Source organism: Vanacampus margaritifer, chromosome 2 (genome assembly GCF_051991255.1).
Source record: "Vanacampus margaritifer isolate UIUO_Vmar chromosome 2, RoL_Vmar_1.0, whole genome shotgun sequence".
In the NCBI taxonomy this organism is placed as follows: Eukaryota; Metazoa; Chordata; class Actinopteri; order Syngnathiformes; family Syngnathidae; genus Vanacampus; species Vanacampus margaritifer.
This window is the reverse complement of record NC_135433.1, coordinates 32,108,537-32,124,507: the sequence shown is the minus strand read 5'-3', so window position 1 is coordinate 32,124,507 and position 15,971 is coordinate 32,108,537. Positions and strand designations below refer to the sequence as shown.

At 38.4% G+C, this 15,971-nt stretch overlaps 4 protein-coding genes across 6 annotated transcripts; 3 read left to right on the top strand and 1 right to left on the bottom strand.

Moving 5' to 3' along the window:
• The first annotated feature begins 763 nt into the window (after positions 1–763).
• Positions 764–3,129, top strand: LOC144042979 (charged multivesicular body protein 5-like). The gene is made up of 8 exons (XM_077556125.1): positions 764–945; positions 1,244–1,348; positions 1,428–1,474; positions 1,810–1,903; positions 1,973–2,044; positions 2,207–2,315; positions 2,636–2,751; positions 2,815–3,129. The coding sequence occupies exons 1-8, from the start codon at positions 877–879 to the stop codon at positions 2,863–2,865; spliced, it is 663 nt and encodes a 220-aa protein (XP_077412251.1). The 5' UTR covers positions 764–876; the 3' UTR covers positions 2,866–3,129.
• Positions 3,130–3,252: 123 nt separating this feature from the next.
• LOC144042980 (uncharacterized) lies at positions 3,253–7,771 on the top strand. Of its 2 annotated transcripts, XM_077556128.1 has the most exons (4): positions 3,253–6,094; positions 6,162–6,304; positions 6,776–7,050; positions 7,268–7,771. In XM_077556128.1, the coding sequence occupies exons 2-4, from the start codon at positions 6,185–6,187 to the stop codon at positions 7,356–7,358; spliced, it is 486 nt and encodes a 161-aa protein (XP_077412254.1). In that variant the 5' UTR covers positions 3,253–6,094; positions 6,162–6,184; the 3' UTR covers positions 7,359–7,771. The 2 variants fall into 2 exon arrangements, with proteins under 2 accessions (XP_077412254.1, XP_077412252.1); XM_077556126.1 differs by having other exon boundaries at positions 3,253–6,304.
• Positions 7,772–7,935: 164 nt separating this feature from the next.
• dad1 (defender against cell death 1) lies at positions 7,936–10,310 on the bottom strand. The gene is made up of 3 exons (XM_077556129.1): positions 9,984–10,310; positions 9,534–9,702; positions 7,936–8,145 (listed from the first exon to the last, which is right to left on the bottom strand). Exons 1-2 carry the CDS (start codon positions 10,192–10,194, stop codon positions 9,572–9,574), a joined length of 342 nt encoding a protein of 113 aa, XP_077412255.1. The 5' UTR covers positions 10,195–10,310; the 3' UTR covers positions 7,936–8,145; positions 9,534–9,571.
• An 89-nt stretch (positions 10,311–10,399) lies between these two features.
• abhd4 (abhydrolase domain containing 4, N-acyl phospholipase B) lies at positions 10,400–15,675 on the top strand. 2 transcript variants are annotated; one of them, XM_077556123.1, is made up of 8 exons: positions 10,400–10,793; positions 11,617–11,702; positions 12,698–12,802; positions 13,102–13,390; positions 13,611–13,798; positions 13,877–13,988; positions 14,726–14,912; positions 15,097–15,675. In XM_077556123.1, exons 1-8 carry the CDS (start codon positions 10,735–10,737, stop codon positions 15,184–15,186), a joined length of 1,116 nt encoding a protein of 371 aa, XP_077412249.1. In that variant the 5' UTR covers positions 10,400–10,734; the 3' UTR covers positions 15,187–15,675. The 2 variants fall into 2 exon arrangements, with proteins under 2 accessions (XP_077412249.1, XP_077412250.1); XM_077556124.1 differs by lacking the exon at positions 11,617–11,702 and having other exon boundaries at positions 10,635–10,793; positions 13,088–13,390.
• Positions 15,676–15,971: the final 296 nt, after the last annotated feature.

Sequence of the window (15,971 nt, the reverse complement as noted above, 5' to 3'; positions counted from 1 at the left end):
ATGTAAGCGCAAGGTCAAAAACCAACATTGAATGCCCGTGACCTTCGATCCCCCAGGGTGGCACTGCAGCATCAGAAACCGTCATCAATGCGTAAAGGATATCACTACATTGGGTCCGGAACAATTAAAAAAAACAATGTCAGTAAATACAGTTCGCCATCATCCATCCAAGCAATATCTTTTTTTATGCCAAATCACATTCTGCACGTGCTAGCCGTGCGGATACTATTGTCTTGTCTTTGCAGTGTAAAGGTTGAACATGATTTTTAAATCATTGTATTCTGTTTTTATTTATGCTTCACACAATGTCCCAACTTCACTGGAATTGGGTTTGTAGTTCATCTCTAGAAACAGGGATGGCTCTACACCTAGGCTATAAGCGCTATAGCCCTGTCACCGTTGTACGGTGCGTGTTGTCCCAGTGCTCTTCCACCATTTTTTTTGACATTCTTAAAATATATGTATGAATGATTTTCTCAGTCACCTTAAGCCCCATTTAATAACCCCAGGAGAGAGAGAAAAATCCGAGAGCCGTCCTAATCGCTAATTATTAAATAATGTTAATCATTGGTGTATCTTTCACGTAGTAAGTTTAAAATGTTGCAACCCTGTGATTTTCGTGTGAGGAAAAGCAAAGAATAAATGTCATTTGAGCTGTGAAGATGTCAACAAAGCGAATGGGAACAGGAGCAAAGGGACAATAGGCTGCATCACTGAAACGTGCCTGAACGCTTATTGGATGGCTCTGGCCACACTAGCCAATCGCAATCTTTTACTGTCGCCTCTTGCTTCCGGGTGTCGTTAATGGCCAAATCCCTTCACGTTTGACGATATTGTGTGTTTTGAAGCGAAATTTACGCTTTAACCATAAAAAAAATGAACAGACTATTCGGCCGCGGTAAACCAAGAGGACCTCCCCCAAATCTTTCGGAGTGTATCGGCAATGTGAGTAATATCTGGCAGCCTCGGGCATTTTCTTGTTGTTTATTTATGTTTTCCGTTAGTTTTCGCGTAGGGCGACAACTCGCCGTGCTAACGTTTTGTAATTGTTTATCGACTTGAATTGTAATGATCATCTAACAAGAGTGTCATTTGTGTGTTTTGGGCTATTTAAACAAGCTTTGACCAAACTGCTATACAATGATAAGTGGCCGAAGGTGGAGTTGCCTTTTTAAATTCATTTGAAGGCGTCCCTGTGGCCATAAGTTGATGCGGGGAAAATTAACGCTATATGACGTTTCAGGTGGATGCCAGGGGCGAGTCCGTCGAGAAGAAGATCAACATGCTGGACGTGGAGCTCGCTAAATACAAGGATCAGTTGAAGAAGATGAAGGATGGGCCCTCCAAGGTGCTGAATACTAAATAGCAATCAATCAAAAGTAAATCCACCAGACGTGGTCTTTGTTTTTATTTTCTCTTCCCCCTAGAACATGGTGAAACAGAAGGCCATGCGAGTGCTGAAGCAGAGGAAGATGTGAGTAGACAGAAAATACATTGTCAAATTCAATTTAAAATTTATATGCTACCCTTGAATAAATGCTTTGGGTGGGCTGAACTCGCTCAGTACCAGCGAGATCCTAGTACAAATAGTAATATTATTAATTCTGCAATTCTACTATTTATCATTACGTCAGTTCCTGGACACATTTGTGCATGTGTACAGACACACGTTAGATCTTCAAAAGCTGAGCCTATATGTATGCGAATTCTTGTCGTGAACCAAAACAGCAACACTGACCGAGCCACGTGAACAGTTTCCAGTCCAATGTTGATCAAGGTACGAGGTACTTGTTGTTTCTTGCCACACAGGTACGAGAGTCAGCGAGAGCAGTTGAGTCAGCAGGCCTTCAACATGGAGCAGGCTAACTACACCCTTCAGACACTGAAGGACACCAAGTCGACCGTAAGATTTGCTGTCTTCCGTGCATGTGTGCTGTGCAGTCTTTCCTCTAACTTGTGGTTCTTTGGCCAGGTGGAAGCCATGAAGATGGGCGCCAAGGAGATGAAAAGGGCCTACAGAGAAGTCAAACTGGACCAGATCGATGTATGTGTATCCCCATCCATCCATCCACCCATTGATTTATGAATCACTCAGTCAATGTATTTATCCGTCCATCTGTCAATTAATAATATCCATATCTTTCTCTATCTGTTGGTCTGAACCTATTTCGGTCACATCGCTCTACCTGTCCCATCTATCTTCCAGGATCTGCAGGACCAACTGGAGGACCTGATGGAGGATGCCAACGAGGTACAGGAGGCCATGAGTCGCAGCTACGGCACTCCTGATATTGACGAGGAGGATCTAGAAGCAGGTGCGACGCAGCAGCTTAGTTTGGGTTACTAATGGACGTTACAGAGAGATCGCCTTTTCAAGTGCTTTCTTCGACAATATATACCATATGACAATAACACAGGCATACTGTATATTCTTTATCCTCTGTGAAGCATGACTAATATTACTGCTGCACTGAGAAGCCAAGAGAGGAGCTGAGCCTCCAGTACAGGAGATCTGTATGTCTGTCTTATATTGTTCCAGGTGGCCAAAGTGCTCACACCAGAATGAGTAGCACAATTGAAAGTAAAAGTGTGACAAAAACGGTTAAATTCTTAGTTTGTTTTTGTGCATTTTCAGAGCTGGACGCACTGGGTGATGAGCTGCTGCAGGACGAAGACACCTCTTACCTGGACGATGCTTCGGCCGCTCCTTCCATCCCCGAGGGCCTACCTGGAGAAACAGCGACAAATAAGGTAGAGACAGCAAATGTTTGTGATTCATTTTTATATTAGAACAATTTTTTGTTGGATTTGCAGGATGGGGTCTTGGTGGACGAGTTCGGCCTCCCGCAGATTCCCGCCACTTAACGTGTCAAAATTCCTAATATTTATTTGATTTTATTTTTTTAACGTACTGTAGATTAACACAAATACATACAATTGGCGACTACTACTATTCATCCTGCTGCCGTGTAACATTTCACACATCATTTTTATTTCATTCAAAAACATCCTTTCAACACACGTTGGCCAGTTAATTTATTAAATGTCAGTTTTGTGTTTGTGATTTGTGTGTGGCATTGAGAGCGTCTGGAGATTTAATGTTGGAATTAAATCTAAATTTATTGGTTATTACTGCTCACCTGTGTCCTTTTTTCAGTTGGAAGAGGAGAAATTTCCAAAATGTTGGGGTATGCCTTAGAGCAGGGGTTGGCAGAGTATGGCCCAGGGGTCCCATATGATACACTCCATTCTTTAATCTGGCCCTGTAATATTTGTTGCAACTTGCATTAATTTAGTGGTTTCTACCGCCTACATTTGGTTAAAAATCACATTCATATTTTATTCATATAGCTCATTTAATAATTCGGTAACAGATTTATTTTGAGTTAAATAATAAAATACAAATAGCTTACATATACATCAAATTATTACATTAAATTATTCACTGCCATAAATTCATTTAAAAAAGATTTTTTTTTTTAAAAATTAGGCGCAAGTGGCGGTTATTTTTTTAAAAATTGTAATTAATCGCATGACTTCATTAGTTAACTCACGATTAATCACAAAATTTATATCTGTTCTAAATGAACAATAAAACAATTCTAGGTTTTCATAAAAAAAAGTGGCAAAAAAATGTTAAACAAATAGAAATAGTTAAAATTAATTTTTGACGTTTATAGCCGTCAACAGCAGTGAAGAAAAAAAAAGGAAAAATATTAATAATTTGGGGCGTCAGGGGATTAAAGTTTTAATCGTAATTAATCTCATGACTTCACTAGTTAACTCGCAATTAATCACAAATTTCATACCTGTTCTAAATGTACAATAAAGAAATTCTAGGTTTTCATACTCTTGTTAACAAAAGTGGAAACAAATGTTAAACTAATAGAAATAGTTGAAATTAATTTTTGACCTTTATAGTCGTCATTGGCAGTAAATGAGTTAAATATACATTTAATTTTTGTATTTATAAATAAGTATCAGTAAATAACCTTATATTCATTTAACATGCACTTCATTAAATTGATTAACAAATTTAAATAATAAATTTTCTACATTTGACATTTTTATTTACAAAATTGATTAATTAATTTATTGTAAATATTAAAGAGACTGCTGAAGGTAGCATATATTATATAGCATTGTACACAATGTTTCCTGTTTTAGTAAGAACTTCAAGGGGCAAAGGTGATGTTAAAACAAAGCTGGAACTAAATCACTGCGCAGATTAGATGTTCCCAAAGACTTGGCCTGAACAAATTGGATAGAGTTTTTCCTTCTTGACAGGATTGTGTGAGTTTGCGTTATGTAACGTGGTTTACCATGAACCAAGATTTGAGGAAGCCAGGAGTCAAATCTAGAACCTTCTGATTCAGAGTCAGATGCGCTATCCATTGCACCACAAGCCCGCAAAAGAGCAATGTCACTGTCCCATAAAATGCAGAAACGCTTTTAGGTCAACAGCAAGTCAAAAAATACCAGCACCGAGGCCCAAATAAGAGGACACCTACGGGCTGCCTCGATCTCCTAGGCCCAGTATTTCAGAATTTAAAATCCAGATAAACTGATCCAGTTTTTCAAATCCCACTTTCCTAATCCATGAATCAGGCTATTTCAGAATTTTGCTGGATTGCATCAGAATAATCACGATTCTCTCGGTTTCTGATTTCCAAATCCATCCCTCTCCTACGATCACCCCGCCCTCAGGGTCTCAGATAGGAGACAGAAAGTGTGTTCTGTAGACCTTGAGGCCTTGATAAATTAATATACCAAATGTAAAAGGGGCCATTTTGTCACTTGCTGTAACATGAAAATGGCACCACAGTTGCTCAGGGCAAATGCAATATTAATCTGAATGTCGTGTTTAGACTAATGGGTAACATATTTTTATTGAAGCAATTTCTTTTTTTTCATTATTTTGATTTTTTTTTTTTTTTTTTACACTTGTGGAATTTGGAATTTGGAATTTTTCAGTCCAATAAAAAAAAAAGTACATAATGAGGTTTAATTTATCAAGAATATCTCTTTGCATTATTGGTGAGTATTATGTGAAACTATAATACATGGGATCGCAGTCTAATCCTACCCCAAAGTGGGATTAATGTAATGCTATTTTTCAGGATCAATCTGATCCAGATTTATTTTGGACTGAAATTTTGAAATACCCAACATGGGCTCAAATCTGGATTAAAGGTAGGAGTGGATTTCCCAATCTAGATTTGAATCTTTGAGATTAAATGTGGTTTGAAATACTCAATTTTGGATCGAATCTGGGTTTAATCCAATGCACCAGGATGAATCCTGATGGATTATGTTTGCATTACTGGGCCCAGATGATTGCATCTTCCTTTCTTTTGTTTCCATGTTTCAGGTTAATCCATCTAATAGATAAATTATAGATTGGGTATACCAGGGCATGGAAAAACGTTCTCAAACAAGATAGTCAAACCTAGACTTGCACCGTCAGACTCATTTTCAGTTTTGCCACTTGTTGAACACCATTTGAATGCATCTACATCTTTTCAAGCAGTCTTATTTATCTCCGGAAGATTTTTTTTCCCCAATTGAGGTTACTGTGGCACAGTTATCGTTTTTGCAGCCCTTGAGCTCTTAAATGATACAACCCTATTCTTTGTCTGGGGGACTATCAAATTATTCATGCCTAAAATCCAAACTGCCTCTCTCAGTGCAGGCAGCACCATCCACTGCTTGGTCAATTATTGATGTTCATATGTCATGCTGGTAGTGAACTGAGTTGGATAGCGGATTGCGGTGGGAGATAATGACAATTTACATTGCACGTCTTCTTGATAAGGTTGGCGGCCTACAAACATTCAACAGTTGGGAGCAGCTGACCAGTGGTTTAGATGTTGACAAGCTTGTGACTCCCACTAAGGGAAGTAGGTCATCATGGTAAACCAAGCTATGTTTGTCACAGCAGGGGGCTTGGATTATAGGCTCAGGTCGCAAAAAGAAAACTATCTCCAAACAACTACATTTTTTATATAGACTAGCTTGAATGTGTATATTTGGTTTAGATAACACTTTTTGGAATCACATAATAAGCTTTTTTTTTTTTTAAATCAAGGAAGAGGTGAGTGTGAGAGAAAGGGAGGAGCTACCAGGTAAGGTTGGTAGAAAGGGGTATTTGTGACTTTCAGGTGGACGAGAAAACTTTTTGAGGATGGCCCTCCAGCTCTATATGACAATATATAGGGAGCACTTTGCCTCCCCTGGCAAAGTGGAACGAATACAAATCCGACCAACTTCTGCCTACAGAAGAAACAACCCGCACCCTCAACCGGTAAGATGCACAGCAGATGATTTCATAAGCAATATAAGACTCAAGAATAAAACGCAATTTCTATTAACTTAGCCACTAAATAAAATATGAACGTGAGAAAGTGATTGAATTTGATTGAACTATTTGGTCTTTCTGTTTGTATGAGAAAAATATGCAACTTAAATTAGGGTCTGCTTTTTGAGACATGAAAGTGTTTAATCCCAATGAATCAGCAAACAAATACGATCATTGAAAAGTATGATCATCTATAATTATTAAAAATCTGCAATACAGTAAAAAAAAAATTTTTTTTAACACAATTGCTATTAAGTCAGTAGGTATAATGTAATGCATCCACCCAATTGTCTAGAATTGAAATATTGAATTTCCAAGCAGTTCAAACGAGTGCTTTAGAATTGGTTAAAATGATCAAAATGAAGAGCAATTTCAGCTGCGTATTTATGTGTCTCTCTGATGCTGTTGTCTTGGCAGGACTTTCTTTTCCCCCGCAGTCTCAACATCCTGAACAAACCTTTACCCCCTGTGGATTCTGGCCGCCAACCATTGCCCCCCGTCACACGAAAGTCATTCTATAGCCCAGTTCGGATTTGTCCTGTCAGCTCTGCGGGCTCAAACAAAACTCAGCGCATGCCAGTTATAAACCCATCCGCCGTTCAAGTGCTGCCCTCTGTTGGCCTGCAGCAGAAGCGATCATCTCCCACTGCCAGCTGCGTCCAACTTCGGTCATCTTTAAAGAAATCTCCAAGGTGGCTTTGTTTTTATTATTTTTCCATTTCAAACTTTGGCTTTGAGATAAAAAAAAGGGAACTATTTTTCAAGTTAAATGTCTGGGCTTTATTACTGGGGTTGATCTATTGAACTGTTATCACGTGTCCTTATGGCATTGAGTCTGTTGACTATGACTTTGTGACCATTAACTGCTCAGTGATAATCACTCATTTTGCTGAATCGGTTTATCAACAGTGGGTGCTACAGCTGTTTCCATGTGGTGAAGCCCTACCAAGCCGGTCACTATGTCATACACCCGCAATTTGTGTCCGAATGCCGCAATTAGGATGATCTTGAGGACGCCGGAGGGGGCTTCCCTGGAAATGTAAGAAATAATTCACCACTCTTTTTTTCGTGCACTAACAATTAAACCACTTAGAATAAATCACGTGATCGTTGGCTGCACAACAGAAAACTTCACTTATGTGATTGTCATTTCAAAAAGTAATGTTCCCCTGTTCAAGAAAGGACAATTATGATATACTAAAAACGGACTCATGGACTCTCCATGAAAACGTAACTTTTTTTTTTAACTGCTTGTGATTGTAATGAACTGTTGTGTTTGTTGCTGCTTGCAGGTGTTGTCTTTGCTTGTGTAAAGCACATTGAGTTGCCTTGTGTATTAAATGTGGTAATGAAGAGAAATGCTGGGTGACATTTCCCATGAAATTAATATAGTAAAGTTATCAATAATGTGTATTGCTTCTTCCCTGAGCCGTTTATAAAATTAATTCCAATGCAGTAGAATGAATAAATGATCTTACACCTCTGCACAGTATTTTTTTTTTATTTGTTTAATCAAAATCTCTTTGATACTTATGTAGGTGATTATCGAGAGCACTTAAGACTCAAAAGACACTTAATTTCAAAATTGTCATTTTTTATTTTTATTTCTTTGCCTCTGTGTCAGCGAACGTTAACAAATTTGTACATAAAAAAAGAGAAAAAAATTCAACCATGATGTGTAAGAAATTGCAAATGTGACATTCACCAAAGCAATTTTCCCGCTAAAGGGTACAAAAGCAGATGCGTCCTTATGTCAAGAATATTCTTTTCCATCTTCTCATCTGCATCTACGAACAAAGCAAAGTCTTATTAGTGACACAGGATATACAATTGGTCAAGAGTTTCCAGAGAAAGCAAGCCAAGGCTAACAGGAACTCATGGCACTTCAATGAATACGCCATCATCAAATTCAGTACATGAACTGAATGAGAAAGTCTGCCTTTTAAAATGAATTGAAGTGAAGCAAGCACGGTGTATTTATTGCACAGATGACAGATGTTTGCAAAGAAACGTAAACATGGACATGGACAAAAAGAAAACATGCATGTCTTGCACAAACAATTTTTCTTCAATAGTCATTTTTCATTTCATGTATACCTTGGCTATGTTTTGTCCACTTTTTAAATTACTAATTTACATTAAATGCGTACTTTTGCCTGAAGCTAAAGTAATGATTGCACATTTTTACAATACAGTATTGAATAAACGCTCAATACTGACCACAGTACATCACCTTTTGTTCTCATCCTTTAGTGAAATAAATTAACCAAAATGTATTCAAAATGATTCCAAAGTGAGAAAATGTGTGGCACACATCAATATACAGTAAATGTGTTTGTTAGGCAACGAGCTGCTTCTGCTTGGAGGATGAATTCATTTCTGATGAATGATACAACTCCTTCGTATCACACTGAATTGTTACTATGTTTGTTGCCCCTATGCCACTGAGCTGCGAATGTTGAATTCGCCAACTATGAGGTCTTTTTCATTTTGTGACGTTTTGGCGACATTTGACACAACGTGCGAATCAACCAAATTTTGAGTCAAATAGACTCACACAACGGATGAAAATGATTATTTTTCATGTCCTTTTTATTAGTAGATGTAATTATTGGACTTTTTTGTCCAGTCCACGACAATGTAGATATCACTCCTACCCATCTCAAGTTTCATATTTTTCCTTCGAGAAAAAAAAGAAGACATTTACTGCGCATGTGACTGGCGAACACAGCCAACTGTGTGTGTGTGCAACCAGTCCGTTACGGTGGCATATGGATAAAAACCGTGACTGATTGTCATCAAAATTGATGAGTACATGTGCAGACATGAGCTACATGGCATGTCATAATTTTGACATTTAAATATTATAGCCTACTGCCCGAACATCTTGTTACTTGCACATGCTCATATTGGCGTAACAATGTCTTGTGACAATGGCGACGACGACTGATTCCGAAGACAAACGCGGCATATTCCAAACCTTGTCGAACCTTGATGAATGCAACATTCGCAATGTTTGCAGCCGAGTGAGTTAGGCGTGTTCACAAATGGTTACGAAACTCCCACTGTCATACTATCATACTTTAGTAAGTTCAAGCAACACTCTTGGGGACCTTAATGCATGGCTCACTTCCCATTATTGTACATTATTTAAAAAAATGTGTCAAACACACACCTTCCACCAAGGTGATAGTGCCAGTCAGAGAAACGTGCTCAACCAATGAAGTTCATGACAACGAGATGCAGGACAGTGTGGGCGAACAGAAAATCAGCAAAGGCTCTCTCTGGTGAGATGGACAAGAAGTCTCCTTTGTTCTGTGGGTTGATCTGGATACGAAGACATACTAAAGAGACACAAGACATGCACAATTAGTATTGATGTGTTGTGTTTGATATTTTCAGCCAACGGTTTATAAAATATAACTGCAATGAACCATTGTTTCTCAACTCATCTCCTGTTGCAATAATGCATTCATTTGGCAGATCTAGGTCTTCAGCTAACTTGCAGTTTATGCTAACTCTATGCTAACTAGGTTAGATCCTCGCAGTCCAGCTCGGAAAACAGGTAACTTTCCCAAAACAACTTGACAATCAGGGCTGGATAAACTATTGAATGACAATTTACCTGCGAGAATGAAAGAGCCCACACATGAGATGAAGCCAGAGAGAAAGCTGTTGAAGGGGAATGTTCCAACAAGCAGACAGTACAGGAACTGCAGCGCTCCAGTCAGCATGATATACAACAAATATGCATCCACCACTTTCAACTTATTGGTCGTTGTAGTGGTGTATTCCTCCAGAAACCGAGAAATTACTGATAAAACAGAAGACGACATTGTTGCGTTGGTCAATTACTTTAAGTGCGGTCTTCAGTTGATCAGCTAGCGCCGTAGAAACGCGACGTGTCCGTAAAACACGGAAATGGTCATAGTGCAACACAAAATGTAATCCGGTCAAGTAGGAACCAAAGACGAGGCAGGAAGTGTTTCACGACAGCGCGACAAAGATAGAGCCACAATCATAAACAGATATGTCACTCGAACACTATTTTAATAGAGCACTAGTATCGTATTACTGTAACCCATTTTACCAATCATACTACAAAATGAAATCAAAGTTATAAAAATTAATTGGCACCCATTACTGTGTACTGTAATTAATCTATTCGAGGTGTTTTTTCATGTGATGGTCGCGTGAGGGATGCTTTTGTTTGTCAATCTTTGTACTAGATCAGGTGATATAATTCCCAAGAATGTCCAAGTTACCAAACATTCTCGTAATCGGCAGTTCACTAGACGGCGACAGGTAAACGCGAGCACAAACAAATAGTTGAACTTCACCGAATGTTGTATGTAGTCACCAGGATACTTATATGAATGGATCCGACACCCGCTACTACGACACCGTCAGCAATCCAAAGCGACTGCGAGACAGGGTAAGGTTAAATTGATTTAAATGGCCCTGCTGCACTAGATTGATTACGTCACACACTGACTGGAAGGAAAGACGCTTTTACATTTCATATGCCATTAAAAAAATAATAATAGGGAATTCAGTCCGTTTTTACTAAAACGTAAACGTGCGAGACAACATTGTGATTAATAATTAGATTATTGGACTCATATGACAATGCTTTGAAATTAATTTGGTTTTATGCAGTATGTGATCATTAGTATTATACTGCACTTATTAATTAATTAATATATATATTTTAAATTATTATTATATTTTTTTTTACAGGGAGGAACTAAGCACGAACCAACAATTTTCTTTTGTAAAGATACCACAACTAGGAATTCATAAAACTTATCCATCGGGATTTACCATAAATCACACATCAAGATAAGCGCACACAGTACATAGCTGTTGATTGTAGATCAGGTTGAAAGCCATGGCTAGTGGACTGATAGTGGAGGGAGAAATGTGATACTGTTTCGCAATATTTAAACCCCCAGTCAATATGACTCCTAACTGGAAGATAGCTATAGACTTAATTAAAGAATAAAGGAAATGTACTTAATGGCTTGCCCATTGGTAAAGTGCCATTAGCACAGAGAGGTAGTCAATGGTCAAATAATTAAATGTAGTTTAACTGTTTTTCACTGACAGCGTAGGGGCTGGATCTTGTGATGCCTTTAGGTGTGTTAAAGCAAGTGCATTAAGACAATCATTGGACTAGCTAAAGTTTTGAAGCTAAACAATAAACATACAGTATACTGGAATGCTTAATTTGTGTTCGCTTTGTTTGTCTTTGTCAGGGAGACTTCTATTTGGAGCTGGTGGCCTTCCTGGCGTCCAACATCCATGTCCCTATTGAAGGCTACAGAGAGCAAGATTCTTAGCTGTATGATAATACTTTGATCTCCTGACTCATTGTAATAACGTGAATTTTTCTCAGACATTATATGAAAAATTTAACATCTCAATATATCTGCAGAGAGAGTGGGTGAGCGAGAGAGAGAGCGAAATATGGAAAATTGCTCGCAGTTATTGGAGAGTAACTAGTTTGCTTACACAGCCCTGTTGGGTAGTCCAATTAAATTTCAATGCATAAAAAAAGAAGTAAAATCCCTAAACTGGCAGCCAGTCTAGAGTGTAGTCTGCTTGTTGTCGATTCGTTTTTGTAGTTATTAAGGAGGATTATGCAAATGTGACATTCTGCTTGTCACAAAACATTTTTAACTCATTCACTGCCATAAATTAATAATAATAATAAAAAAAAAAAAAGATTATAGAAAATTAGGGGCAAGAGGCGATTACATTTTTTATTTATAATTAATCGCATGATTTCACTAGTTAACTCACGATTAATCACAAATTTTACTACGGTTCTAAATGTACAATACTTTTTTTTAGGTTTTCATACTCTTGTTAACAAAAGTGGGAAAAAATATGTTAAACTAATAGAAATGTTTAACATTTATTTTGGACGTTTATAGCCGTCAATGGCAGTGAATGAATAAAAAAATAAAAAAGATAAAATATTCTTGGTGTCAGGCGATAAAATTTTTTTTTTAACGTTTTAGGCGTCAATGGCAGTGAATGAGTTAAGGGACAGCATTCGCGGCCAAAGAGTTCCGTTTTCGTGGAGAACTGATTTACCATAGTTACATTTTTCAATGCTATAACTGACTGCGCACATCGGGCCTTAGGGCAGATGCAGATGTTGCAGATGTTTGTACTCCATGAGTACCAAGCTAACTTCTATTGTAAAGAAAGATTGTTGCTGATACAGCTCACATGAGATTGTACTGATGATGTACCTAGAAAAGTACATTTCACAGCTTCTTTGTCATCTTTTCTAAAGTATGTTTTTTTTCTTCTTTTGTCTGGTTGCAGGTATTCAAAATAATCTATGGGCCAGGTTTGTGACCCTCCCAAACAGAGATCGAATATGGACACTGACCCTTACCAACAAAACAGTTCCAAAACCTGTAGATCAAGGTATTCCCCTCTGCATACCCCCCCCCCCCCACCCCCTTCCCTATTATTAAACAGAGTGCTTAAGGCAGTATTATTTTCATTCTTTTTAGATTTTTAGAACTGTATTATCTTCTCGCTACTGTGACACTTAGCACTTTTTCTGGCTGAGGTCTGACTGAGCAAATTCTAACAAATAAAAATAAAATAGAATTAGAATAGAAATAGAATATTATCAATAAATGTAACTTTGATCATTCTTACAATTTAGTTCCACGCTATTATTAAATGACTCTGATTAAATTTCAGCTGTTCTGTCTTAGATTGTAAAATGCCGCTGGTGATGGTCCACGGCTTTGGAGGAGGGGTAGGCCTTTGGATTCGGAACCTGGATGCACTGAGCCGGTCACGGCCTGTTTATGCTTTCGACCTCCTTGGCTTCGGCAGGAGCTCCAGACCTTCTTTCCCTTCTGATGCTGCCGAAGCAGAGGAGCAATTTGTCAACTCCGTAGAGCAGTGGAGACAGTCTGTAGGTGTGGAGAACATGATCCTGTTGGGCCACAGCCTGGGCGGGTACCTGGCTACATCCTACGCCATCCAATACCCTTCAAGGTAATAAGACCTTTTTTTTTTATTTAAAAAAAAAAAAAAAAGATTGTGAGGAGGGAAACATGTTTTTTTTCTTTTTATTTCTTTATTCTATATATTCCAGAGACTATTTTGGAGAACTATTGAACTGGACTTTACAATTAATCACACACAGTTAAAATTGTTGCACACACCTGAGTCTGAGTTTATGTTTTAAGAACATCATTATTGTGTCCTCTTCCAGAGTGTCCCATCTTATCCTGGTTGATCCTTGGGGTTTCCCCGAGAGATCACCGATCCAGAGCCAGGAGATCCAAGGTCAGACTACGGAGTTGGCAAAGAGGCCATCTCCACCTCGCTGGGTGAAAGCTATTTTTTCTGTCGTTTCCCTCTTCAATCCTCTGGCTGTCATCAGAGCCGCGGGCCCGTGGGGTGAGACATAATATCTGTGCTCGTGCTCTTCGCAGCATGTAAGCCATCCTCCCACTTCACAGTGCGTTGTCTATTAAGGTCCGGGATTGGTGAACCGATTTCGTCCCGATTTCAAAAGGAAGTTTGAAGATCTGTTTGAAGATGACACGATGACGCAGTACATTTACCACTGTAACGCACAGCCGCCGAGGTATACACTGTCAACGCACAGTCACATGAAAACACCAGTGTGAAACTGTACTCCTTCATAGATGCTAACCTCCTGTATATGTAAGCCTGGGTTTTGTGATTTAAATATGATTCAGTAAAACATATAAGGGAAATGTTGAAACATTTTCTTGTAATATTAACAAAAAATGTCCTCACCATTATGCGGAGGTGCAAAAACTTTATGGTTTCTTTTTTCGTTGTCACTTCACCCATCCGTAATCTTTTTGTGGAAGTAAAAGCAAATGTCTATACAGATGTAACCGCCTTGGGGGAGTCAATAAAAGTAATGCAAAGATTTCACAGGGCTAAGACACAGGGTCACTGAAAAACTTGTGAAAAATGAGGCATCTTAATTTTTTGACAGCGTTTTTATGCGTTTCCATGGCAGTGACATCACCTGAATTTGCACGCAAATCAGAACGTACCGTAGTCTGACTAAGCTAACACAGTAGCAATTAAGTCAAAGGTCTTGAAAACAATTGTAGGCCTTGAATATTAAACAATCAAATGAAAAACAGTTATTATGGCAGTGATTGAATGTGCCTTTAACAGCTGAATGATGACATTTTCTTATGCCGCTCTGTAAATCAGTTCATTACACACATCATTCGTACCCTTGAAATTCCATATCCATCCATCCATATTCCTTTATTTTGATATAATCCTCACTTCCCTTTCCTAATGATCTCCATTTTTGTTCTCCTTCTGTGTTCCCAGTGGGGAGGTGGGTTTCCGGGCCATGTCTGAGTCTTTGGGTTGGGCAAAGAGACCTATGCTGGAGCGTGTCCATTTGTTGCCCAGCTCCATGCCGCTCACCATGCTTTATGGAGCCCAGTCGTGGGTTGATAGTTCCTCCGGTGACAAAGTGGTCCAGGTTAGGAGCCCAGCTCGCACCAAAGTGCTGGTGAGTGCAGCAGTCTCAGTCATGAGGCCGTTATGAGCTGTAAACGGCTCTCTCGTGCTTGAAATGAGTGTCACTCCGATCTAATTTAATGTCACTTACACTATTTATTGGGAAAACGTGTGCTGCTTATAACGGTCATCTTTGTTTCACTTTACATAACCTTGGAATTTGTTTTACTCTGCAGTTGATAAATGATGCCTCTCACCACGTGTATGCCGACCAACCGGAGAAGTTCAACAGAGTGGTAGAAAATATATGCAACTCCGTTAACTGAGAAGAGTTTGTGTGTAGCCATATTGTATGTGTACTGTGTACCGTATACAAAGTCAAGTTCAGAATGTTTCTGCATGTGCAATGTACAGTATCTTCATCATTCTCACATGAAAATCAATTCTGTTTTGCTCTGATCTCTAACTAATAAGTTATTCATTTATAATATCAAATGTCTGTGTGTGTGTGTGTGTGTGTTTTAAAAGTAGTTCATGTCTTTGTTTTTTGTTTTGTTTTTTTACCTATTCAGTCATATAATGTGTTGAACTCTAAGCATACTGTATTTCTTTTGTTGACTGTTGGCCTGAATGAAACATCAGCCAATTAGTCCCCCCGCTTATTTGCTTGATTTAAGCAAAGGGTGGTTTGGATGGTTATTACTGTAATATTTTGCATTCACATTTATTTAATGTTTATCTTATGATTTCTAAATCTCTGATTTTGCTTGTGACTGAATTTTGTACTTTGAAAACAATAAAACATTTTAATCTTTTGTTCTGTTAATCATAATTTATCTATATGTACTCCATCAATAGTTGAGTTGAGACTATTGTCAATTTATTTTTGTTTAAACATTCTAGTAATCTTGTTCAAAGAGAAGCCAATTTGTCGTTGTTGATGTTTGATGATTTGACGCCAGAACGCGTTTTAACTGACTCACTTCAGAAATTGTGTAGTTTCATCTTCTACCACTAGGTGGCAGTATCATGCTTCCTATTAGGCAGTGGGAGATTTGCCAACCGATGAGTTTAGGAGTTGGGGCAGGAATCAATTCACCGTCGTCTGCCC

Coding starts and splice junctions, on each gene's coding strand:
- LOC144042979 (XM_077556125.1), top strand. CDS start 877: ATGAACAGACTATTCGGCCGCGGTAAACCAAGAGGACCTCCCCCAAAT. Junction 1,475..1,809: donor GTGCTGAAGCAGAGGAAGAT/GTGAGTAGACAG, acceptor CTTGCCACACAG/GTACGAGAGTCAGCGAGAGC. Junction 2,316..2,635: donor CGAGGAGGATCTAGAAGCAG/GTGCGACGCAGC, acceptor GTGCATTTTCAG/AGCTGGACGCACTGGGTGAT.
- LOC144042980 (XM_077556128.1), top strand. CDS start 6,185: ATGGCCCTCCAGCTCTATATGACAATATATAGGGAGCACTTTGCCTCC. Junction 6,305..6,775: donor ACAACCCGCACCCTCAACCG/GTAAGATGCACA, acceptor TTGTCTTGGCAG/GACTTTCTTTTCCCCCGCAG. Junction 7,051..7,267: donor TCTTTAAAGAAATCTCCAAG/GTGGCTTTGTTT, acceptor GTTTATCAACAG/TGGGTGCTACAGCTGTTTCC.
- dad1 (XM_077556129.1), bottom strand. CDS start 10,194: ATGTCGTCTTCTGTTTTATCAGTAATTTCTCGGTTTCTGGAGGAATAC. Junction 9,703..9,983: donor GGGCTCTTTCATTCTCGCAG/GTAAATTGTCAT, acceptor GTGTCTCTTTAG/TATGTCTTCGTATCCAGATC.
- abhd4 (XM_077556123.1), top strand. CDS start 10,735: ATGGATCCGACACCCGCTACTACGACACCGTCAGCAATCCAAAGCGAC. Junction 12,803..13,101: donor TCCAAAACCTGTAGATCAAG/GTATTCCCCTCT, acceptor GTTCTGTCTTAG/ATTGTAAAATGCCGCTGGTG. Junction 13,989..14,725: donor TGTAACGCACAGCCGCCGAG/GTATACACTGTC, acceptor CTGTGTTCCCAG/TGGGGAGGTGGGTTTCCGGG.